The following is a 26,432-nucleotide window of genomic DNA, read 5'->3' on the forward strand; positions in this document are numbered from 1 at the left end:
AACTAAAAATGCCAGATAAAAGTTTGCGAAATACCCATTTAAGCAACTTCAATGCCTAAAGTATCATTTCGGATGCATGTGAAGTCAAAAGTTTAGTTAAAACCTAAAAGTAAAATTTTATTTCAGGAAGTGGTTAAGTTACCTCATTGAGTCTGAGGATTACTGCGTTTCTGATGTGAAACAACGATAGTGCAGTGAATCATTCTTCAGTTTTATTTTAGAGTTTTCAAAGTGAGTCATAAACGCTGATTAAACGAGCACACAGTCCGTGCTGTGGTGCTTTCTGATACTCTACAATGTTTTCAAAGATAGCACTTTTGAGATGAAGTGGTTTTCTATCACAAGGGATTCTTCTAAAAGGTTCAGACTTTCCAGAAGATCATTCGGCTCGAGGTTTGTCTGGTGTTTTGAATGTATCACTGCTGTGGTGGCATCTTATTGGGGTTTTTTTTACTGTAATTCCAGACCAATATTCAGTGTTTCAGAGTATATTCCGAGTATATTATAGTAGAGTGTAGTATTTCCTGTGGATTTCACAGGCAGTGTATCGCTCGTGAACTTTCACCCTAATTTTTTTTTATGTATTCACATCAACTGAAGCCTGCTGTGTCCTGAGGGTGTATAGCTGTTGGCAGGGTGATTCATCGGGGCTGATAAGGCTGCTCACATGCAAATAGTTCACTTCAGTGGGAAAGCGCAGGGAAAGTGATTATTCGCTCTGTTCTGTGGCGACCTCTCGCTCCAGCTGACCTCAGACTTAAAGTCCAAACATAATGTTCCTTTTTGCTGCGTTCACATGTCCTTCCTCCCAACTCCTTCAGATCCTCCTCTTCCACTCTTTCATCTGCCGTTTTCTACAAGAAAGTGATCTTGAGTTTGAAATTCAGAATGTCTGTGTGTGTGTGTGTGTGGCCTCCATGCAGCTACAAAACTACAGTCGCCAACTGGGAATGAACAACAAGGTCAGGGCCACCGTTGCTCCGCTACCCTCCTCCTCCGCCGCCTCCTCTTCCTCCTCGCTGGGACCTCCTCCCAGCAAGGCCTCCCGCCCAGCTCTGAACTTCCTCAGCAGCAGCAGCAGTGGCAGCAGTCGGGCCCCGGCCCCTACCCGGCAAGAGGGAAATGATGATGATGATAACTCTGTGCTAATACAGTAAGAGTGCTGCAGGGTTAGTAGCAGAAAGTGGGGAAAAGTCCATTGTTGCATACTTCAAAGGGGTTCCAGTGGAGTCAGAGTACCTGCAAATGCATAAACCCTCACACACACACACACACATATTTGGCTAATTGGTTTCCACTGTAAAGCTGGTGAGCAATCAGGCAGCTCATAAAGCCTTCAAAGAAAGGAAGAGACAAGCTAATTTGCACGTAAATGCACACAGGAGGTAGTGTGACACGCTGTGAACACACTTACTCTGCACTGCACTCTGGGTGGTTCTTCTGACACTTTCTTTCATCTCTATTTATTCTCACCGCTCGCTCGCTCGAACAATATTAGTTAGATCTGAATTTAACAAGCCTCCGTCGCTGCATTTGCAAGCATGTGTGTGTATGTGTGCAAGTGTGAATGTGAGAAAGGAAAGTTTCAGCTCGCTGCCATGTGCAGATTGCTGAGTTAGCAAAACGGCAAAATCACACACCGTAAACAATGAAAAAAAAAAAAGCAGGATAAAAGATGAAAAGAAGGGAAGCGGCAGGACAATGAAAGCGTTAAACAGTCACCCAAAAAAAATGGAGGGAAGTAATAAGAAGTTGCAAAAAAAAAGAACAAACGTGGGTGGTGTGTGGGAGATCAGAGGAAGATTAAAAGCTGATGGATGTATAAAAAGCACTGTCTGTGCACTACAGCACGCACGCTGGCACGCACAGCTTTAAGTCAAAAGGAAACTAGCTACAAAACTACAATTGATGCATAATAAACGAGACGTGGTGTATAAAGACTTATAGCGCGCACACATGCACATTCCTTCTTCGCGTCGCCCTTAAGCTCCCGTTCGAACACAGCTTCACTGTTTCAACGAGCCACAGACAGAGAGGCCTCTCTGCTCGCCTTTACCCCCGCCGCCAGCTCTCTCTCCGAGGGTTGAAAGGCAGCGTGAGGGGGAGGAGGGTGGATGGAAGAAAACTGATAAAATCTCCAGTGTGTTCTGTGAAAAAGTGAATATGACAACTTTGCATTGGAAAAAAACATTCCGTTGTGTCTGCGAGTGTGTGTGTGTGTGTGTGAGACGACTTGAAGCTATTACATCACTGCTGGTTTGTGCACAGTTTTCTATTTACACTCACTCCGACAGTGATTCACATTCACACATTAGTTACGTTTGTCCGTCGTCACTGTTATGAATTAATTTCCCGTGAATGAGCTTCGTCATACACAGACACGCACGCTCACAGGTTTAATGAGTCTCCCGCCATTCCACCCCCTTACTGAACCTTATAACATTTGGCACATCCCAGTGGCCAGTGACTTCATGACGTTGTGATGTCACACTACTTCCGCATTCACGAATTACGGCGACAACGACGCTTTTGTCTCTGAAAAGAATTCACCCGGACCTTCAAAACCAGCCACTAACATTTTCCCCACTTCCCCCTCTCTCTCCCGTCGCTTCTTCACTCTCGCTCTTCACTTACTTTTTAATTCTCACGAGCGCTGGAGAGCTGAGTCAACTGGTGTGAATTTCATAAATTTGTTCAGATGCAACAACAGCCGTCCCTCTGTCCCCGGAGAGGTCAGAAGGCTAGAGCCGAAGCTCTTCTGTGTGACCTGCACACTGTTAGACACACTCCTCACTAAATGTCACAACTGTTAGAGATAAATGTGATATTACCAGAAACTGACAAAGGTTCAATTGTTTTTGAAATCGCAGGAAGTTTAACAGTGTCCCGCTTGTCAGGTGACTTTTTCGACTTTTCGCTCTAAAGCAGAAGGTCTTCTCTGAAAAATGTTTTGCATTTGTTGTTGTTCTTTTTTTTCCCTCATCTCACAGTGTTATTTCGATCGTGTTCCCGTTCAGCTTTCTTTCATATATATGAGGTATATATATACATGTATCAACCTGTATCTGATCTGTTCATCTGCTATGGCATAATAAAATACCAGTTTGTGGGCGGATGGTTGCAGTAACATTTCTGTAGCATAAGGTGCTGATAGTAGAAGAAGAGCACCTAACCGCCTTTAACCTTTTACCTCCCACAGGTTTCCCTGCACATTAATAACATTATTGAGTTTCCCAAGGATGAGAGCAGAATGAAAAGGTGCACAAATATAAAAATGTCACATATTTACTGATTGATTCTCTTTGTCATCTTCATCGTTATTGCTTAAAAAACCTCCACTGCACAATTAAGTGCATCCAGTGTGTAACTAAAACCTTAAACGCTTTTCGTCTTAAGCCATGTACCTGTTGAAATTAACCTTTTTAAAAGTGCAGTATGCACCTTATCCTTTCTCATCAGCTCTGGGTCTTAACTGGTGCTACTTTTGTTTTGTCGTCGACATTTCTTTAATTTTTGTGGTATGTGGACAAAGGAAGCAGCTGGGTTTTTTGTCTACCATCACCAGATATCACTAGTAGGCGAGGACAGGACATTGAAAATAGTGTGCTAAGCAATAAACCAATCCTGCCTAAATGCTACTCTCAAGTGGTCTGTTGCCAGGAGCTTTACCCATCGTTACATATAATGTTTCTTTTACCATCATTTCTTTCACCACCTTTTCTCCAACACCGTATACATGGGCAGACAGTGGGCACTGTTCAACACAAAACAATTTTCAGTGCAAAGCACTTTATATTGTAAGGTAAAGAACCTACAATAATACAGAGAAAACCCCAAGAATCAGCTGACCCCTTGTGAGCAAGCATGTGGTGATAGTGGGAAGGAAAAACTCCTTTTTAACAGGAAAAACCTCCAGCAGAACCAGGCTCAAGGAGGGGCAGCCATGACCGGGTGGAGGTAAGGGAGACAGGTGAAAACTAAATGCAGAGTGGTGTATAAACAGGTGCGTGAAGAAGAAATACTCATGGGTGCGTCATGGGAAGCAGCCTAGGCCTATTGCAGTGTAACTAAGGGAGGATACAGTGTCACCTGATCCAGGCCTAAATATATGTTGTATGGTGATGTGGTACTGTGAGGTTGTTAAGATAAGATGGGGCCTGATTATTCAAGACCTTGTAAAACGCTTTTAGCTACAAACTAGCATTACACGTGGTTAAGGCCTGGAGTTAACTGGTGAGCATATTTATTTCAACACACACACAAACGTCTTTAGACCTAAGCTGTTAACGCTCCACACAAAGAATGAACTTTGGTCTGCAGAGAATAATTTGGTTTGGTGGTTAATTCCCACATTCTGTTGTTTTCTTCAGACTAATAATCATACACACTGACATCTCTCCGCAGACTGTTACTGTTAAGAGAAAGGACAGTGATTATATAGGAACAACAAACATTCAGCAAGGCTGCTTCACAGTCAAATTTCTGTATGTGTTACCGAGCACGAAGTGATATTTTGAGAAGCGATGGTGTGTGCAAGTCTCTGTGTTGCTTTTGAAAGCTTAATTTGCTTAATTTATTTATTTGTTTTTTTAAGCGGAGGAAGCTACTTTCGGCCACTGTTATTTTTAGTAGTGTGCCTATTTAACCTTTTTGGTAACGCTTATTGCTCAAGAACAGACTAAATCATTGTTTTTAGCCAGATAAATATAGACAAGATGTAATTCTCCAGAAGTATCGGTTAAAGTTATAAAATAAAATAAAATGTTAGCTTTTATTTGTTTTCACGTCAAAGCTGCAGCATCAATAGTGTCATTAGCAATGCATCGTCACCTTGCAGAAACCATATTGGAAAACTTCATTTCCAAGTTATTCTTTCTAAGGATGGTGGTTTGGTTTGGTTTGGGGGGGGGATTAAGAGATGGACCAAACTCTAGCAACAATTAAACTGAGAAATCTTGTAATTAAGCTCCTGTTTACCAACTGTTTGGATCATTTTTCGTGGCCAAAGAAACCAAACGGATGCGGCAGTTGTACGACGCATCGGTCACTGCTGAGCAGGAGACAGTTTGTTTCCTACTTTTTCAGTTTTGATGCACAGTTTCCTGAGGTGCGGAGAGGTAACCTTTCATTTCGCAGACGTGTCTACGCATCGAACTAAACTCGGTAATTCTGACCCGCGTAAAAAGGCTTTTGTGGTTCAGCTGTCTAAAAATGCAGTTGTATTCTTTTTTGTGCCATCTATATCTGAGTCAGGATAATATTAGTGCTTTGACTTCCTGCTTTATGCTCAATGTTCCATTTCCTTTTTTGCTGCAATCTGCAGAGCACAAAAAAAAACATGCATCAGACTCTCTGTCTGTCCCACAGACTGTAACGCATTGTCTCTTTCCTGCGATTGTCCTGACTTGCCACAGGACTCTGATACTATACACATGGAAGAATAAGCAAAGGAGTCACAGTTCATACACAGGCAGAGAATAATTATCTGTCTTACCAGCAACGCTGAGCGAGAATTGAAAGAGGAAGTTCATCTCTGTGAGGAGGAAGTGAGGAGGTGAAGTCAGAAGGTTACAGAACCTGAATTGGAAACCCGTAAGAGAAATCTTGAAAGGTCTCTACTCCTACATGTCTGACATGCATGCACATGTGCAAGGCTCAGAGATAAAGTCAGGAGCACAAATCTCTGGAGAGCAAGCGCCCCAGTGATTATCATCACGGAAAGCACAGAAACAAGAGAACCTGAACCTGAAGCGTGGTCCACTGAAGCTCGCTGAGGAAAATCACTTCTTCACCACACCTAACCTTTGTGCAGATAATCACTGAGGTTTTGCAAATGAAGCAGCATGAATGAGAAACTGCCATTTCCTTTAGGTAGCACTGAAAGAGACAGCGAGAGTGAATGAACCTCTATTTCAGACACACATGACTGAATTGGTTTGCCCACGCAAAGCCAAAAATAGAGCGCTGGTGGTCGACCAAGTCAAACACGAGAGGAAACCGGACAGTTTCATGTGTGTCTCGTGTCAGAAAGCACTAACTTCTTGTCAGATGCCCACGACAGGAGTGTGTCATATGCTGTGCATCGCAAAGTTGAAACAGAATGAGGAAACGATGCTCAAGGTCGTTTTTATATTAAGAGGTGCAGCTGACAGGTGTCAAGTTTTCACAAGACCCAAAACAAACCCAGCCATGTTTGACATAAAAAATGGCATTTGCACAGATCTTAACATTTGAAGCCATAGCCTGACAATACTGTTGTTCATTTATTCCGCAGAGTAACTACATCATTAAGAGGCTATTGGGATTCCTGACCTGATGGATCTCTCGGATGAAGTTTCCTCTGATTACATCAAAGCTGCACCATCAATAGTGTCATTAGCGATGCATCAGTAAATCTTTGGGCTCATTATTTTCCTTTTAGAGCTTCACTTGATGCAGTTGAGGCAGTTCACAGGCTTGAGCACTAACACAGAGTAGAGACCATATGTAGACCTTTGTATATTGTGTTTTGTGCTTTTTTGGAAATTAGGTAGACTTTAAGTACTAACGCATGGAGGTGGTGAGATCATCTGTAACCACAACTGTCCACAATCACACAGTTTTATGCAATTTGCAGTTAGCCAAGCAGTTTACAAATAATGAAGTGGACCGATATTTCAGAAGCAGTGAGCTAGGCTAGCTGCAGCAGTTTGGAAGGCTTTGTTCAGCAGCTCCTTTGAGATTAGATGACAAGTGGATGGGGAATGAAAACAAGAACTAACTGGTGTGTAGGTAGGGTAGGAAAGAATTTATATCATAGCTTGAAATCCAAAAAATTAACAAGACAAGGGAAGCACCACAGCAGGGAATCCAACAAAGACTACAGACCCAACAGGACTATTTATACACAGAAGGGTAATCAGGGAAGGAAATACGAGGGTCATGGCACAGCATAATCAGGGACATTGCATAGAAAGTAAAAACCTGTCTTATTTTGGTAGTTCATTGTTCACTCTGTCTTGTGTTTTCTTCCCTCCCTGCTCTGATTCTCTTATTGTGACCCCCTGTGTGCCTTTATCGCCAGGTGTTCCCACTTCCCTCATTACCCAGAACCCAAAAGGATCACAAGCCCAAGGAACAATCATAAATGCAACCGGAAATAAAACCCATCCACCCATTAAATAAGAATACACAATTCTTTATTAGGCACAGAACCCAGGGGCTACATCAGTTTGAGGTTACTACACCGAAAAGTAGCCTGACTTTGTTGTGTCCTAACTGCAAACATGTTAGCTGTGAGCTAGCTGACTAGCTAAACTATGGATGGATGGATTTCTGTTTTGCTTCTCAGACGTCAGGGACAGATGTTTTCCTCTGCTCATAGTTTTCTTCTCATCTTTGGAAAGCGAGGATGATGTGAGTGCAGCAGTTTTATTTCTCTTTGCTGGTTTGTGTTCTGTCGTACAGGGACAGGGAAAAACCATTACAGTGAGCTATTTATACATATATTTATGATTCATTTGATTGCACATTTGCATATCATAGGGCACTGCCCTGTTGGCCAAGCACCTACTGCCCTTCAATATGAAGCCTCTTGGAAAGGAGTTTTTTTTTTTTTCTTTTTCTCTTTCCACAGAAGCACGTGTTTGTGAAAAAACAAGTTTCAGTGCCTCTTGTTGTTGGGCTGGTCCTTTTCTCTTTCCGAAACTCTGACGTGACCTTTGACTAAAGAGGCCAAGCAGGAGACCTTGGTGGGAAGAAGACAGTCACGCAGTGTTGAGAATAGGCAGTGAAAAGAACAGGAAGGCTGTGACTGACATGATAATAGTTAATAGTGTGTGTGTGTGTATGTGTGTGTTTGTGTGTGTAGACATGCAGTAAGTAACACATAGACCTCAAACCTGCAGATAAAACTGTCTGGCCAGAGATAGACTCGTGTGTCTAGAAATGGTGCAAACACACCCACACACATACAACTAGTGTCATGTCTGGTAGAGTAAAGCCTCTATATGTTTCTGCTGTCTGATGATCATCCACAGCATCTTAACTTTGATGCTTTTGGTGTCACATAGCCTGCAGCAGAGTGCTCACTGTTGAACATTTTTCTCCATTTTTCAGTGAGAAAACTCACAGAAGTTGATCTGAAACTGTGAAGTGAAGTCTGATAAAGCCTTTCAGTATGAGGCTACCACACACACCACACACACACATACAAGACACAACAAAGCACACAACGAGGGACAAATGGTGGAAATCATGCAGATGCAAATAACACCCTGATACACATCAGTATCAAGTTGTTCATATGTGTTCGTGCACCTTGCCCGTTGCAGATGTGTGAAAGGTCAAACAGATGAAGAGCAAAGTGTGAAGAACAAAAATGAAGAGGAGGTGACAGAACGAGCGGGGTGCTTTCTGTAACGTCGAAATAAGATCTGAATCTTAGCTGGTGATAACGGATAAATCCATCGGTTTGTTGTTGAGCATATGTTGACGGGATACATGCAGATTTAGCTGTTATGGCCTAGCCCTCTTCTGCATACCTGTTAAGAGGCACTTTAGCTTTACAGCCTGTCGTGGAGTTCATTGCGAGGCTGCTCTGCAACTGCTTCACACTTCAGGAAATGCACATGACCAAAACAGGCTTAATGGCCCGGCACATAAAAACCTGTAAAACCACAAGCTGATATTTTAGCACACTGCTTTTTGAACACGTTGAGCATTTAAGTGCGTAACTGGGTGAGCTTCAAAAGTGACGGTAGCTCAAAGTTGTTAACTGGCTGCCGGTTGTAGCAGCATTTGAAAGGCAGATATATGCATGAAATCGTGCTTTCATGCATAAGATAAACATCTATGCAAGAAAGCTGATATACGAGTACAGTGCTAACCCTAACCCTCCATTTTTTTATATTTTGCTTATGGTCTGGGCATTGGCTGCTTTTGCACTCACTTTCAGTCCTGTCCTTGTACCTGACATTTTCAGAGGGTTTTTTTTTCTGTTTATGATTGACCTGTGAATCAGTAAAGCATAAAAACTACAGCTAATGATTTGCCATGATTTGGGACTGAATTTCAGCCAGTGGTTTTGGAGAAACTGGAAATATTAATACACAAAAGTACCATCAGATATTCATCCATCATGCAATACCATCTGGAAAGTGTAGGATTAAAAAAGGCTTCATTTTTCAGCATGACAGTAATCCCAACTACACCGCCAGTGCAGTAAAAGTATTCGTGAATAGAACAACATGCAGTGGAGCATTATCATTCATTAGATGGCTTTCCCCCAAATTTCTGCACCTATTTGCCATTTTCTTGGCAAAACATAAAGAGGGTGGCTCAAGACTTTTGAGATACAACACCATGGCTGACATCACCATAGGGCCAGAGCCATGTGACATATGGGTCACCTGCTCAACCCAGTGAGCTATACCAGCGTAAGTCTATCAACTTGCACTGAATTTATGTTGATTTTCTTCACTAACTTTAAATAGCCTAAATATTATTAATATAGTAGCTCTTTTCCAGTTTTAGTGACCAAAACACTTAAACAGACACATTCATTGAGCACTTTTAGTGCTATTGTGCAGAGCTTTTCCCTTTACACATTGTGTTGCTTTCCATCTGTATTAGGAGTTTTCCCACTGTATAGTTTTATCATCAGGCAACATAAAGCTATACTAAACTATACTAATCAGCCAGTCTGTTGCCTGCTGCAACACTTATCCCTGATTGTGATTGGCCAGATGCCGCTAACACCATCCTTTTCCTGTGAACACACAGGGGAAACCCTGAGTTGATTTAGTGAGTTGATAACCAGCTTTGTGTGACTGCTGAATCCCTGAATGAATCCAGATAACGGATGGATATCCTGCATTTATTGAAGTTGTTTCAAAGTACCGGGCCCAGATGTTTGGATTGCGCATTTATCCAGGGAAGGCTCATAACTCTGTGCTCAGTAACACTGAAGTTGTTGCTGTTATTATGCTGAAACAGAGAAAACGGAGAAAGTTGGTCTTTGTTTAGGCGTTCATGACAGGATTAGCTCGGATTACATTAAAAAGTCCAGTGTCTTATCTTTTAAACAAAGAATGAATGAATACATAGTGTGACTGGATTTTTTAAATCTGGTCACACTAACATCTTCTTCACATTTCTTTGCTTACCACATAATCGTTCGCATTTAGCTCCGGGGACTTTTTATGCGACTGTTTTTAAAAATGAGCCTAAAATTGCGACACACACCCGCTCACACTGACAATGACATGAAAGAAATAAAATGTGTGTCACTTTATTAACCAAGTCACTGCAAAGAGAGAGAAACAAAACTTTTTATGTCACTCATGGTCTGTACATTTACACAGACAAAAAAAAATTAAATCACAGTTCCTGTTGTGGTAATGACATGGTTGCCTGAGTATCAAAGTACTTCAAAAAAGTAAAAAGAGTCAGTTGCGCATCTAAAATGCTAAACTGAATAGCTGAAATGTGCAAAACTGTAGCTTTTTTTAAAGCTCGAACAAGTGGAGTCACATGAGATAAAGAAGGCATTGAAACTGAACTCAGCATAAAAGTTTGTGCAGTTTGCTTTATGGCCAGAATTTGGGCAAAGTCTTCTCTGGAAACAGACACTGTAAATGTGTAAACAGCTTGTTTTGGATATTCCAAAGAGGAAGTGCTGAACCGAATAAAAGAAAATGTTGACTGCATGAAAACAGTGCCGTAATGTGTGTGTGTGTGTGTGTGTGCCCTTTCCCCAGCATTTTTTTTCTCGCAATTGGTTCACTGAGAGTTTAATGAGAAAGACAGAAACTCACTGCTGCTCTTCTACTTTATGTTTTTCTTCCCTCGTTCTGTCTGAAAGAAGAAGGAGTGTTAGAGAAGTTGGGAAATTTACTTTCAATATGTAATCCAATTACTCCAGCAGCAGGTGAGGGAATAAAAAAAGAGGGATAAAGAGGGATGAAGGGGATAAATAGCAGCAGTGGCTGCAAAGAGAACAGCCTGTACCTGTTTGCAAGCCAACCAGACACAGCTTGGCTCATCCAGGCCAGCATTCATCATGTCAGCATTTCTTTTTTTTTTCCCCCTCCGTCTTTAAATCTCTTTGTTCCGACTGTTTTGTCACCCTCAGCTCAGAAGAAACCCTCAAATCTTCCCATTCACATCTCGTGTGCCCGCCGTCCTCTTACGGTATCTCTCAGCAGTTAAAATGCACAGCGTGTCCGACACAAACCAGCCACCGTTTTAACTGTCACCAGAGCAACCGGACAACAGAATTAAAGCAGAGATGGAGAAAGGAAGGAAGAAAGTAAGAAAGGACGTCTTTGTGCTTTTCTTACTTTTTTTTTTTTTTCGAGGCTGGGCTTTAATGGTGTGATTAAGTGGCTGGAAACCAACAGAAACAACAAAAACAGAGCGTGGCAGCAGGAGAGAAGTGGAGGATGAGGTCAGACCGCTTCGCTGTCCTGTTTTGGTCCAGAACAGAAAAGTCTTTTAAGCGTCTGATTGGCTCCTGGCAGGACAAGGAGAGCGGGGTGGTAATCGAGAAACTTGTTTAAAGAAGTGACTTTGAAGAAATCGTTTAAATTTGTAGAGCCACTTTTATTATTAGTTATATTTACAGACAGCACAGCTGTTTTGGACACATACACACACATACTTATTACACTGCAGAGGACTGATTAGTTTCATATTTAGTTTGTGAAAACACAGAAATATACAGGATTTTAACAAATATTAAACTTGTGCAGGAGGTTGTGATTTAATGGCCACGAGATTGTTTCATCGATTCTGAAGCAGTCTTAACAGTTCCACTTTTCAGGCTTCACTAAATCAGCTACTATTTTTTTTTTCCTTTTTTTTTTTTTTTTTTTAAACAGCGGCTCTTCCAGTGCGACCACATCTCATATTAGTGTCCTGGCCTGAAAAAATTCATCTTCCCATTTTGGTGAGATTTGAGAGAATAAATCAGCCTGGAAAACACAAACAGAAAATGACTGGTTCCTTTTGGTGCGTCCCTCATCTCACTGTCAAACAATGACTTGTGTCCGTCAAGCCGTCTCGCATTTCAGAGAAACGGAGAAAGCAGCAGTGCAAAAAAACATGTTCTTCGGTCAATTCGCAGCCACAGCGGATGAGAAAAGAAGAGCCAAGCCACTCTCCCAGCGTCTTCAAGTCAAGCCCGTAGGCAGAGGCTCTTGTTGGCACATCCATTCGGTTCCTTTATGTGTGCGTGTGTGTGTGTGTGTTCGTTCAAATGAAGTGGCTGGCTTTGACCACACTGTGGCTTGGGTACACCAATTATGGGTTTGACCAGGCAAACACTCACTCGCGCTTTCTGGAACACACACAAGCGCAGGGTGGCCCTGCTATAGCTGCACTGCATGTTTAAAAAAATGCAGCCATGTTGTGGTTTTCTCATGGCTGTGAGCTAATCCGCTGTCTCAAATCATTATTCCAGTCTGCCGCCGGAAGAAATGTGAGATGCACTCAGTCCTTTGGAAAAGATCGCAGGCACTGACCAAAAATTTGTCTTTCAGCGTCATCTTACCTCTTTGAAAAAAGCGATTCGTGTCAAATATCTCCCAGGTTGTCATAAATGATATCGGGTGCTCTCAGCCGTGCTTGTTGATGCTGGCTGTACCACATAGCAGTAGCTGGAGCCTTAGATTTTGATACTCTGCTGTATACCACTTTCCCCCCGTCTCCACTACCACCACCACCCCAAATGTTGTTGTTGTTGTTCACATTATTGCCGGGACCTCCTTTTCCAGGGGGCAGAGGAACTGGCTCCTTACGAGTGAAACCACCCCTGCCTGGCTTGGGAGCGGTAAGGGGCTTGGGGAACCGTGGCGTCGGAGGCTGTGGCGTGCCACGGCCCTGGCCGAACTGGGGAGGGGATTGTCTCTGAGGCTGCTTCCCCTCCTGTCCTGATGGGGTCACCGTCTCCTCTTGTCTCCTCTGGCTGTGAGGCTCCGCGTGAGCCTTGTCATAAATAAGCATTCCTAAGCTAGCGGGTATGCTTCCTTTTGCACGACCCTCTGGTTCGTCATATATGTGCTCCTGGGAAGAGGCAGGAGGTGACGGAGCTCCTTCTGCGTTACCTCCTGGGGGTCGCCTGCTAGTGTTCAACGCCCGTCCTCCCCCTCGTCCTTTCCCTACACCCCCGTTCAGACTCAGTGCGTTCAGATCCATAGTGATCTGATCGTACACATGCGAGTACAGATCTGGGTGCTTCCTGTGGTTACTGCCTGACGGGTGATCCCCGCCCGCTCCCACGGAATCGTCGCCTACTGGTCGTTGGCGTGGAGTGGGCACTGGAGCGTTGGCTGTGGATGGGCTGCTGGTTGGGTTCTGACCCTTGATGCTGTCCACCGGGTCAGAATAGAGACAATCAGCGCTTTGCAGAGGCAAACGGACTGAATCAGCCGGTTCAGAATAAAGGCCTGCGCTTTCATCAGCTAAGCACACACCTTTGCCCACATGTCCTTTGGGAGACCGCGGAGGTGTCGCTGCACCTCCCAAAACCCCCAACATCCCTGGAGGCTCTGGTAAACTCCTCCCTTTAAGTGCCGTTCCACCTCCTTGCACCCTTCCTCCGTCTCCTCCGTCTCTCTTTCCGAGCACGCCGTCAGCCGAGCCTGGTTTGCTCCCGCCCGAATCACCGTCGGCCTCGCGACTGCTGCAGCTGCTGCTGTCGCCACTTCCCGTCGCCATGCTGGCAGAAATGGTATTGCGGAGATGTTGAAGCGATGCCGGGCAGTCTGATTCAGAGTTCAAAGGGCTGCTGAGGCGGCGCTCTTCAGCTAAAGCTTTCTGCGACTGGATCGCCTGGTCGACCAGTATGAAGATCTCGTTCCCTTGTTTGGTCTCAAAGGTGAAGGTGCCAGGGCCTGAGTCGCACCGTCGGCCCGCCTCGAATGAAAACATGACCTGGAAAAAGAAAAAAAAATGGTTAATTGGGTTTCATCTAAAATTTAGAGTTAAGTGTGTCTATTACAGAAGGCATTGAACAAATTTCAAAATGAAACAGATGCAACAGAAGCTAGTCACACAAGTCCCAGCACTTCCTTTTTCTAGTGAACTTCACTTCATTTTCAAGTTTTCTGATTAGATCTGAATAATAAATTTACTTCCAAATTCTAATTGAGGCAGAAAGTTGAAAGTCATTATCTGTTTCCCTTCCAGCGATGGCATCGATACTTAAACATAAACATCATGAGTAGACAAAGTAAACAGCCTCTTTTAAAGGTCATCTGCTAATTTTAAGTCCTGATCTTGAGCTTTGAAGCATCTAAGTGACACAAAACAACCACAGAGTCGGACCCTAAATATATTTGGTGACGCTGAGGCTCAAACCACATGTATACGCGCTGTCATTGTTTTCACTTCCTACGTATAATCAGTTGTGCGCCGTGGGTTTAAACTTAGGACAACACACATCCTTTCCAAGTTTGTCAGAGATCAACATGTTTTGATGACCTGAGGAGATTTTAGCCATTTCTCTGTTGCTCTGATCGTTTTTCTGCCTATCAGAGTATATTTCACTCACCCTGTCCCTGCCGTATCTCCTCAGCAGCTTGTAGGGCCACACCAGAACATGCCTCTTGGTCTTTGGCTCCTTCAAGATCAAGACATCGCTTTCAGCTTTCAGCCAGTAGTTGCCCGCAAGCCCACAACGCTCTGAGGCCTCGGTCCGTTGAATGGTTACCCAGAACTCGTTCACTGCAACAAAATAAGAGCAATTTTTTTCATAAATCTTCTAGAAAATATCTGGCTGGATTAGATTAACCCCTGAGCCCAAAAGACTGGACTGCTTTGTGACTTACCCTCCTCTCTGGAGTAGTAGATGAGGTTCTCGGCCATCTGCAGGTCCTTGGGTCCTCCATTAGAGTCTACAGCACCGCTGTTACTGCTGCCACTTCCGCCCTGCTGGTCACATGAACACAACAGACAACCAGACACTGAATTAGGATAGTCACAGAATGTACACATAAACATATGTAAGCTATGTGTCGCACATTTTGTCCCGTTTCCCTCTCATCAACCTCAACCGGTCACGGCAGATGGCCCCGCCCCTCCCTGGCCTGGTTCTGCCGACGGTTTCTTCCTGTTAAAAGGGAGTTTTTCCTTCCTATTGTCGCCAAGTGCTTGCTCATAGTGACTTGTCTGACTGTCGGGTTTTTCTCTGTGTTATCGCAGGGTTTTTACCTAACAATGTAAAGCACCTTGAGGCGACTATTGTTGTGATTTGGTGCTATATAAATAAAACTGAATTACACTGAATTTCATATAAACACAGCAGACGTGAAGGACCAAGTAAAAAGAGTGAGAAGAGAAAAGAGTAAAGTGTTAGAGAGGCTGAGTGTGCAGTCTTCCTCCTGGAAACTCCCTCTGGCTTCCTTTCTGCAAATATCTGCTATGTTCATGTTTGTGTATATGTGTGTAGGCGCTCACATGGTATAAGCTGCGGCCTACATAGACACTCCAAGGGCATGTGGGAAAATTTGGAAGACTCACGCACAAACAAAAAGAAAAGTCCACATTGCACTAAATCCGCTTTTTCATTAAATTTGTGCAGATATTTGTGGTCACATTTAGGCTTGTAGACTACAGAGCAGAGAAGCTAGGTGCAAAGAAACATATTGTAGATACAACAAGAGATAAAGACATTAAACAAAGACACACAGGAAGCCTTAAAAAACACACACATCCACCCTGTTATTAGTCACACACTGCAAACTCTGCTTCCTATAGCAAACTGAGCATCAGCCTACAGCACTGAAAAATAAAGCCGGTGGAGAAGTGCGAAAATCTGCAACTTTCTAACGTCCACATGAGGCTGGTTACTAACGTGAGTCGGTAGGCGCCCATGTTAAAATGACCAAGTTCATTTAAGACAAATGAAACGTTTGAGGCCTGCAACAAAAAGGTGTTGCAGGCTAGGTGACTTTAGCTGCTAGCTGTCTGCTAGGCTTCACAGCCGCTTATAGGAATGACTGAGCTTTTCACTATAAAACCTGTATGGTTAGTCAAGTCCAGTATTTTATTTGTATATTATTTAGTACTAATTAGCAGGTGTACGAGTCTTTAAAAACTATAAAAATACCTGAAATGCAATGTCGCACATGGTATCCATCCAATCCTTGGCAACAGTCTTTTCTGCTGAAAACACGTGCGTCTTATCGTTTGTTTCCACACAAAACGCGGCCATGTTGTCTTTGGGACAGCTCTCTGTCAGTGCAGGCAGGATGGAAATGCACTCGGACAAGCGAATGATCTTCTTGTCCAGCTTCCTGGTCTTCTCATTGGACCCGCCTATGGTGCCTCCGCCGCCTCCACCTCCACCACCAGGAGCGTCGAAGAACTCGAGGCGGGCGATGCCATTTTGGCTGGCAGGGTAGAGGACGAACCAGTTCTTCTTCCATTTCTGTGGAAGTAACGAGAAAAATCAGTAAACATTATTGTAGCTAAAACTGAGACAAGCGTTTTAGCACCTTTCACCCGACTGTTTTTTTTGCAGCGACAAAGAGGGAAGCTGCAGAGTATGTCACAAAAACTCATAACATGGTTCAAGGGTGTTTCTCCTGCCTTTTCTTTACTTTTTTAAATTTTCATTTACTGATGGTTATAAATGCTGATATAGATAGACTGGGAAATATCGGTCTAAAATACTGAACCACTAATAAATCAGGTCAGCCAAAAAGCTGTTTAGGCTGCTGCACACTCTGACCATGCATTTCTTACATTAGTTGTGAAGACCAAATCAGTTGTTACAGGAAACCTTGACAAATATTGCCATGTGGATAGAAGCATGACTCCAAATACAAATTATCGTCACTGCAAAACGTGTGAGGAGGTTACACATTCTTAGGTTAGGTCATATTTCAAGTACAGGGTGTGTAATGTTTACTTTCTTCTGAACACTTCTGTCATAGTTTTTATTTTCGAAGTTTTACTGATATTGTTCACTTTACAGTACAAGTCTTTAGAAACACAAGTTTGTCTTCCATGTAGCGATCAGACAAGTAGGCTGAGTTTAAACTAAACCTGAAAGTTGCCTAAGTGGGTGGACAGGCTGAAAGGGTAGAAAAAAGTGAATTTGAATTGAAACAAAAGATATGATTTACATTATCCTGTTAATGTCTGTCGAACGAGCTAAAAGCCATTTGTGTGTGGTTTGATCTGATAGCAGTAGAGGGGAACACAAAATTGTCCACAAATGATTAAAAACTGATGAAGAGTAAAGTTAAGATTCAGAAATTCTGAGTCAAAATGAGATTTCCAGGCTGTTCTGTTACTCTGCTGCTCTGCTGTCTGAGGCTTAATGTAGGAGGCATGTGGTGATGACTCCAGTGCAGTTTAACTCAGATCTGTTGCACAAGCCATTGTTTCCTTTACATTCAATCAGCAGCAGTTGCAGACCTCAGCATTAGTCATCATTGCTCATACAGAAAAGTCATCTTAAAAGCATTTACTCATCTAGAGTTTACACATAGATTAATTTAGTATATTAAAATAATTCTATGAGTTTTTGAGGTTTAACAGTTAGTTCATTTTAACCTAACTACTCCAGCTCTGACTGCATCTGTACATCACTTTAGGATAAAAATAATAACTAAATATCTCATTGAGGATGTTTTGGGTTTACGTGCCTTCTGTGTAAAGAAATGTGCCTGCTTTATCTTTTATCTCCCAGGATAAAAAAATGACCCGGACAAAATTTGGCGACAGGTTTATCATTTCTACCCCGAGGCCAGCGGTGAGGAAGCAACAGCTAACAATGATCTCTTCCTCCACAAACAGGGACAGCAGCAAACAACGTGACACGCGATCCGACACTGAACAATGAGAAGCTCGGCAGGTGTAAAAGAGCCCCGGCGTTCGCTGCTGAAAATAGACATGAAGACATGTACGGCTGCATGTAGTCAATACAGTGTAGACTAAAGTAGTGTTTATCGTGAAGCTGATACCACAATAAATCAAACTTGTTTTATTTAGAAAATTCCTCCAGGTTTTTTACTCTTTAGTCATATGTGGACATTTCTCCTGAAAAAGTGCGTCTATGTGTTTTCCCCTTAAATCACTCAGCGAGGCCTGATAGTCAGACAGCTGAGTTTGTAACGGGAAGGTCAGGGGTTTTTAAAGTCCTTCGACCAGCAGGGAAAATCCAGCGAACAGAAGTAAATGAGAAATATGAAAATTACAACGGCAGGAAAGGTTCTACTTCACTGATAAGAAGCGAAAACATTATTTAGTACATCAGAAAATTAAAGCTCAAAGAACCTGAATGCTGAGTGGAACAGCAGCCACAGCCCAGTGTGTGACTTCTGACATCCATTTAAAGGGTTAAAGCTTTATTACGACATGATATATGCAACTTAACATAAATACTTTATCACAGCACATTCATTTGTCATGTTGGGAGACACACAAGGGTTAAAACCATTTACAGTGGCTTCATGTCATTCAGCTGTCTTCCATAGAAGTGTGAGAGTGAGTCAACAGGAATTATAACAGGATCCAGAAGCTAAAGAGATTCGAAGGAATTCAGCCAACTCCTATTTTACTTACACCTGCTTTTCCTACTGACACGTTAAAGACCTTTAATGCTAAATCGCTATAGCTAGTTATTATTTATTGCTTCTCATATTCTGAGTGTCTTGACCAAGCAGCAAGTAGAAAAAACATAGTTTCCATTTGCCAAATATGTAATCAGCTCTATTCTGACAACAATTTAGCTTTATTTTGAACTCGTGTGCGTTAGTAAACAAAGAAAAGGACGTGTTGGCTTGGTCATCTCCTAGCTATCCAAAACTTGCTAAAACAGTTAGTGTAGCATATCATATTGTCTGGAAATGAAACCAGTATAGTTTTTACATGATGTAAGTTTACGTTTATGTAGCATGCACACACTGAAACAAGCACAGATATGTCTGACGTTAAGGGTAATAAAGGAGCTACTTTAACTAAATTCAACAAGAAAACTGCTTCAGTTGAAGGCAGAAACAACAAATTGAGGCAAAAAGTCACCATCAAGCACAAACAGGCTACGGAGGCATGCAAGGAGGAGATATAGAACCAGCTGATGTGTGGGCCAAAGTAATTAACTCAACTGAGCATCGTTGGCTGCACTCTATACGACAGGAAAAGCAAACGATGGATGGAAATTCCTGATGTGGTCACAGTGAGGAAAAGGAAGATTTTAATCAGCAGGTTAAAAAACCTGACCCAAGATACTTTTATTTTACTTTACATTTGACTTCTGTTGTGTCACTACTGTTGCTCCCTAACGCTGAAGCTTCTGTTACCTTGTTACAACAGATTCACGCTTTGAATTAGTTAGACAGCAGCTCATCGGACAAGAAGCATGGATGCTGTCCTTCATTTGATTTTGCTGCCTGCAAGCTGGGAACATCAATAAAACACTGTTAAATATTATTTTTCTATGTCGTCAGAAACATTTTAGTAAAGTCCATTGAAATATTGTTATTTTATTATATTGTTATAATTTTGACTCTATAGAGCTCAGGCCAGCAGACTAGCCCAGCAGTCAGATTGATGTAAATCATGAAAAACTTTAAAAAGTTCATATTACAACTATCATTTGCGTATCAGCTAAGAAATTCATCAACTCCAATAATTACGTCAGCTTGTGGATTCTTTGGGATTCATTGATTAGACTGTAATAGACAATCTTTGGATGCTATACTTAAGGAAATGTAGTGAAAATGCTTGTTAGGACCAGTAAAAGCTCTCAAAACTGAAAGTACTGCATCTAAATATTTGTATATAACATACTGGTGAAGTACACTTAACTGTAACTGACAAATAAAGGACTAAAAGGATAAAGAAGAAGAAATAAAATAGAGCACCTCAAGTGAAATGAAGTACTTCCTAACTGTACTTCAGTAAATGCTCTGCCCATATTTACTGTCAACCATCAGTTTGCCGTACTGAATAAGCCCTAACGGCTTTTTCATTATCATTCGCTGCATGAAAATAATCAACATGTGACACAGTATGTAAAGGTGGAATTATGATATTTGCATGACGCTTCAGATACAGCTATAGCAACAGGGTTTGTGTATATCTACAACCTACAGGGTCCTTAGTTGGTCTTTCTGAGGTTTCCTGTTAAAGCTGAGTTGGATAACCTCTGAAGGCCTTGAGGTAAATGTGTTCATAATAAATGTCTTAATATCCCTGTCAAATGTAGCCATAAAAGAGGTCCCCGCATTAAATAAGACAGCTTTACCAAATTCCTTCACGCACACACACAGACACACACTGCAGCCTTTAAAATGAACTGCCAAAACGGACAGGAAATGTGTGGGATTGTCATAACTCAGGATTCTCTTTGCTTCCTTCATCTGAATCCTGGTCTGTGTCAGTGTATATATGTGTTCGCTGGTGTGTGTGTGTGGGTCTGTGTGAGAATGTTCGCCGTGGACCGTACAAGCGAATGCACGCACACAGACCGCGATCAGCCCTTCTTACAATGTGATGTAATTCAGTGGTATACATGAAAAGGATGTGAGACTTTAAAGCATGTGCGGGTGTGCGACTGTGTGTGCGTGTGTATTATGTCTGTCTGTGAAACAGCTGCTCCATATAAGGCAACCGGCCGTTATCAGCCACTATTACACAGAGTGGAAATTATGCAAAAGAGATGTATCTGAGCGAAGGAGCGAAACTTCCTCAGTGATGTCCTGTCTGTTTGCATGAGCTGGAAGAATTGAAGAGAAGCACATGGCCCATACTTATCTACATGTCAGGGGCCTTATCTAAAAATGTGTATCAATAAGAAGTACTTAACTCACAAGGTATCATTCCCCTTTACATTGGCTGAAAAGATTTCCCCTTTTTTCAGCATTTTCATGACTGACTACCACTTTAGGGTAGTATAAGAAATATAATATGTATGTATGTATAATATATAATAATAATGAGAAGAAGAATGTAATAATAATAATATAAGTCTCCTTCTTTCCTTCAGGTAGCTGTGCACTGAACATAATGGTGGAAAAAATAATGAATGTTGCAATTCTGTCACATATTCAACTCTTTGTTTGTTTATATGCCACAGATTCCACTGTGTTTCCAGTAAGGATGACATAACTTTGGGTTTCATTTGCTTGTCCTTCCAACTGTCATTACAATAAGTGTTTGCATACAGACAGATGCTTTCAGGCAGGTAGATATACATTTAACCAGTCTGTCGCTGCATGAACACGTGATGCTCTTTGTCTGTAATAAACCAGTGTAATAACCCACTTCACCACCCTCTTACTGGCCACAGACAGACCTCAGTGGCACATACTGTGTGTGTGTTTCTTTAAGCATAAAAGTTTGTCTGTATCATGCCGTGTGTTGTGGGTAATATGCACTAAAAGGAATCTGGTGGAAAACAGAGGGCTCTCTGTTTATGTGTGTCTTTATGTAAAAGGTAGACAAACGAGTACGAGGTTTTATAAGAGAAAAGGAGATGGCCAACTGCTCTGACCACAGGTCTGCTGCCCTAACCTCAGTCCTCTGTGGTGTCCATAAACTCAAGCTTTTCTCAACTGTTTGCAGATTCTCTCGACCCAAAAACCAAACGTGAATCACAATGAGCTCAGATTTGAGTGAAACTAATGTGAGAAAATAACATTTGAGCAAACCGCAATAACTGCCTGTTCGGTTCACTTACGCTTTCCGTTACTCGCTCCCAAACGATCTGCTGATTTGACACAAATTATATTTGCGCTACTACGCGGTGAGGCTGATACCATTATGCACACGCCGTATGGAAAAACAGCTATGTGTGGAGTGGAGATTTTAAGGGCGATGATAATGTCTGTGAAATCAGGTAACACAGGTAAGAGGTCGCTCTCAGTGCCAACACGGTTTTCAACAATGACGTCGTCACAAAATGTGGAAGTTGAGGTCTAAGTTTAGCCAAATCGACCAGCAGATCCAATAGGAACAGGCGCTCTGATTACCGATTAATCCTCAGAGAATTTTCATGATCATCACTTGGTCTGTAAATGTCAAGAAATATTAAAAATATTACAAGCAGTCAAAAAGATCAAACAGGAAATCTAAAGATCCTGGAACCAGTGGATTTGTTGGAATTGCTGCATAAAAAACGACTTATTATTAACAAATTTCTGATGACCAGTTAACTCGTCATTATCTTAGCGCTAACTACCAGATAAAACAACAACTCTCAAATATATTCACTTTAAACCAACAAGTATTCCCTGGAAACTGGAAACGTTGGATTTTTTGGTCTGTGGTTCAATCCTTGGCATCAGCGATGACATGTTACTCAAGTTGCTCCTGACAGGGATGGCTACCAGCTTTCATGTCAGCTCAACCATCACCAGCGTGTGCAAACATGCGAATGAGGTCCTTATTAAGACGCTGTATGTTCAGTTTTCTTTACCTGTTTCAGCGAGCGCGTGCAGCATGGGCTTTACATTAACAAATGACCAGAAAAAATGCTGTGAAATGTGAAGACTTTCTGAAATCTATGTCTCGGAGGAAGTCTGTCAAATATGACAAATCATTTCCAGCCGCAAGAGTACCGAATTTCTGATGCGCAGAGTCAGAATGTTAGACTGTTAGTAAACGCCACATGTGGCTTTTTGCGTGCCTAAATGTTCATACGGTAAACTGTTTAGCTTACTTTTATTACAAAATTAAACAGCTATACTGTAATATCGTAGTCCATGACAAGGTTCATTTTTATGGTCGTTTTAGTCAACAGAAGAAGGGTAGTTCTGTTTTCAAGTATTCGTATTTTTAGGGTTGGTAACAATTCTGAAAAAGTCACTGTGCTGTAACACGATACCTGTATAGAAGTATTAATGCTTACTGAAAGCATGATGACCTGTTGACTAAAGGACGCAAAGGGGGAAAAGTGCACCGGAAATAAATCAGAATAATGACGTTGAGCTTTTCTCTGTGTTCTAACCAAGTGATCGGGAGAGTGACAAAAGATTTTATTTCGGGGGTTTTTTATGCCAAGATATGAACCAAACTCACTGAAGAACTGTTGTGCCCGAAGTTACTGAATGGGAACGAGGGCTTGATAAGAACAGGAAACGATAAGCACAATGACCGCACCCCAACATTAAAATGTACGCAAAGAAATTGCTCCAAGTGTCTTCCAGTCACCTCAGTGTAAAGTGCAGTAAATGTTTTGTAAATTTCGCTAAAATTTACAGAACTAACACTTTAAAATACTCACAGTATAGTTACAGAGTTCGGTCCAAACACATCAGGTATTTGTAAAGTCAGGAGGACATGAAAGTAAATCATTATGCAAAGAGGGGAAAATATCAAATCTAATGCATAAATGGGGATTTTCAATACTGCCAGCATAATCCTTTGTATTATTCCTGCAGGCTATTCAAGGAAAACTGCACACCTTCCTGTATGTTACTTCCTCAAACTACAAATGATTTGGTGTTTGTTTTCCGAGAAATGTGATGTAGCTACTGAGGTGCTACCTGCAAATACAGACACACAAACCCATTAATCCACTGCGGGGACCTTCAGACGTGAATCACTGTTGTATAAATGTAGTGGCCTCCGGGCACGTAATTCCACTTCATTCCGACACACCCCGTCTGTTCAAGTGGCAGCTAGCTCCTGGCTTTAGAGCTGCACCGTCATGCCCACACCTGCACTCTTCAAACTCAAAGCTTTTTGCAGCTCCAGCATGAAAGTGGACTGCAATCTGCAGGCCCAAGATTTATAAATCCAAATATTTATCTCAAACACGGCTTTCCAATAAACGATATTTACAGTGTACATAAAGGTGCCAGGTGCATCACCCCAAATATTTGCTCTGTTTTACACCTCTGCATTGCTCAAATGTGCTTCTGATTGGTTAAAACAGAGCAATATGTCATATTTTGGATCCTATGAATGCCGCTGTAACACAGAGTGGCATCAAAGGAAAAGCAGAAATATTTGTCTTGTAAGTTATAGAAGGATGATGCAGATTCTGGTTAGCTTGCGGATGTGGGCTACTTCTGGTAAAGACTTGGCACTGATGATGAAATGAATGAATACCAAACAAAAATCATTGTGTGACCTATTTTTTTCAACCAGATCAGCAAATGGGGCGCATGGCCGCCCGAGTGCCATCACAGCATCTACAACACTGGTCAAATAAAAGTGCCCACAGTGGGCCAGATCTGCAGAGTTTTCTCTAATTAAATTTTACCCATCACAAGGAGCCAGCCTGTGGAAGCAGCTGTCCTCTATGAAGAAGTTTTTTTCCTGAAGTTGACAGAAAAAAACCCTCAGATGATAATAGGAGCTGTCAGCATCTTTCAGCTTCAAACAAAATAGTTTTTTTGTTTGTTTGTTTGTTTGTTTGTTTGTTTCAATCCTTTATCTCTAGCACGTATTTACCAAATGGGACAAAAACATTAACAAGTTAATTTAATCAGTGAAATAAACAGCTGATTAGAAAATAGCTAAATATAAAATGCGGTCTACTATCTACTTCATGTTCGACAAGAAGAACAGAGTGAAACAGAAACTTGGGTTGGACACTGCCACTTCACTCTTAAGTCACATTTTCCGACCATACACGTGGGAACGTCCTACCCTGTCCACTGACAGCTCGAACGGTTGCATAATTCACCCACCAAACCTTGCACTAGTTTCAACACTTTCAGATCAGCCAGCATTTTGCTTCCTGTTCTATTCTGCTCAATTTTTATACTTTCTTTATACCCTTCAGGGTACTTCTGGTCTTCGGTCCTCGACACTCTGTAAAAGACAACACCTCACTTTTGAAAATGGAAAGATTTAGGTCTGATCACGCTCTATTGAAAACAGCCTATAAAAGGCATTGAAACTGTGTTTTGGGTGTATGAATATGCATTGTGAAGTGTTGATTCCAGGGCAGGAAATGGAGCCAGAATGTTTTGTTGGTCCATGTCATATGACCACAGAGAGACGGAGAGACAAAGACCCTCTTACAAATCTTAAAGAGTAACCCAGCTCCTATGCAGTGGTGCTCTGAGGCCGAGGGCTGACACCAGCACGCGCACAAACACACACAGGTAGCTGTGCCCAGTCTTGCTGGCTGTGTGTGGCTGTGAGATGACACAAAGTCTGCATGCTGACAGCGAGTTTAAATGGTGTAAACAGCAAGTACAGACAGCTGAGCTGAAGTGAAAGTAAAGACTGCCATCGTTGTAGAAAAAAGATTTGGTTTCCGACTCTACTTTAATGGTTTAACACATTTTTATCATGGGTTGTTGTGGAAAGTCACATAAAGCTTGTCACTAACACACACACACACACACACACACAACCAAACTTCCCTTCCTGACAGTACTCGGGGAGCTTGAGTTCACTTTAGTTTCATGTGTTCTTGCATTTAGCCCAGAGATGAATTTGCATGCACACTGATGCACATCACCTTTACTCTAAACCACCACACCAAAAAAAGGCCAGATCACTGAAGGCACAGCCACTGACTTCCTCCTTCTGCAGGTACAGTACCATTATCTTTGAAGCCACTGGCCTGTAATTGCACCAGTGCTCTGTTTACTTGCCACGAGGTACAAAAAAACCCTCAGTCTGGTGGAGGTACAAAGTTAACATCACTTAGTTGTGATTTTTTAAAAATCAAAATATGACAACATAATGCTGTCACAACAGTTTTAGTGCCTCTTTCTTCCCCTAACAGGCTTTATTTGCTTCTCAATAATGAGCAGCAGCTATCCACAAAACTGGCTGAGTACAGAGTGGAGTTTGTGTGTTTGAGTTTCAGCTCTCTTTATTTTTAGTGACCCTGAATAGATTACACGGAAATAATATCTACTGAGATAAGAGAGAGAAGTTATGGCTTGTTTATTACAGGCTTATTAAAGTACAACCACTTCGTTTCATTTGCCTGTAATATAACACTGGCTGTGGCTACACGCACTTCCTTTATTTCTGTGAACGCAACATTTTATTAATAAAAACAGCGTTTTTTCTTTTCTATTCCTGGGTCTTACCTTTCCAAACTTTTGATGCTGCACATAAAGCTGTCCCTCCTTAACGTGGGTGTCCATGCCCCCCAAAAACGCCAAAGCCCGCCGTCCTCCACAAAGATGAAACTGGACTTGAACTTGACAGAAGAGAATCACCTTTTTTTTCTTCTTTCCCCCCCTCAACAACTTCTCTCTTCTCTCACTTCCGCTCCACAGCCCTTAAACCGTGTTTATCGCGACGCTCGCGCGCAGGTAACAGTGTCATGGTGAAGAAAAAGAAGAAAAAGGTTCCAAACTGTCACCGAGAAGTCCTCACAAACTTAAACAATGTCCAAATGCTGTCGGCTGCTTTGACTATCTGTCGCTTCTCACTCCTCCTGCAGAGATGGACCAATGAAAAGCCGCGCTTATACGACAACGCGTCACTTCCGGGTATCGGTTTCACAATAAAAGCGCTGA

The 26,432-nt window shown here is 42.1% G+C and overlaps 2 protein-coding genes across 3 annotated transcripts in view; one reads left to right on the forward strand and one right to left on the reverse strand.

Moving 5' to 3' along the window:
* Positions 1–1,877, forward strand: part of m1ap (meiosis 1 associated protein) — a 55,760-nt gene extending 53,883 nt beyond the window's left edge. Inside the window, exon 13 of the mRNA XM_025906079.1 lies at positions 924–1,877. Coding sequence (XP_025761864.1) covers positions 924–1,157 — 234 coding nt within the window. The 3' untranslated portion in view covers positions 1,158–1,877. The remainder of the gene's footprint in view (positions 1–923) is intronic.
* A 9,685-nt stretch (positions 1,878–11,562) lies between these two features.
* Positions 11,563–26,368, reverse strand: dok1b (docking protein 1b). Of its 2 annotated transcripts, none has more exons than XM_005468042.4 (5): positions 25,998–26,368; positions 16,091–16,411; positions 14,811–14,913; positions 14,534–14,706; positions 11,563–13,914 (listed from the first exon to the last, which is right to left on the reverse strand). In XM_005468042.4, the coding sequence occupies exons 1-5, from the start codon at positions 26,052–26,054 to the stop codon at positions 12,556–12,558; spliced, it is 2,013 nt and encodes a 670-aa protein (XP_005468099.1). In that variant the 5' UTR covers positions 26,055–26,368; the 3' UTR covers positions 11,563–12,555. The 2 variants fall into 2 exon arrangements, with proteins under 2 accessions (XP_005468099.1, XP_005468100.1); XM_005468043.4 differs by having other exon boundaries at positions 14,811–14,910; positions 25,998–26,367.
* Between the last annotated feature and the right edge of the window lie 64 nt (positions 26,369–26,432).

This window comes from Oreochromis niloticus, linkage group LG3 (assembly GCF_001858045.2).
Source record: "Oreochromis niloticus isolate F11D_XX linkage group LG3, O_niloticus_UMD_NMBU, whole genome shotgun sequence".
NCBI classification, from domain to species: domain Eukaryota; kingdom Metazoa; phylum Chordata; class Actinopteri; order Cichliformes; family Cichlidae; genus Oreochromis; species Oreochromis niloticus.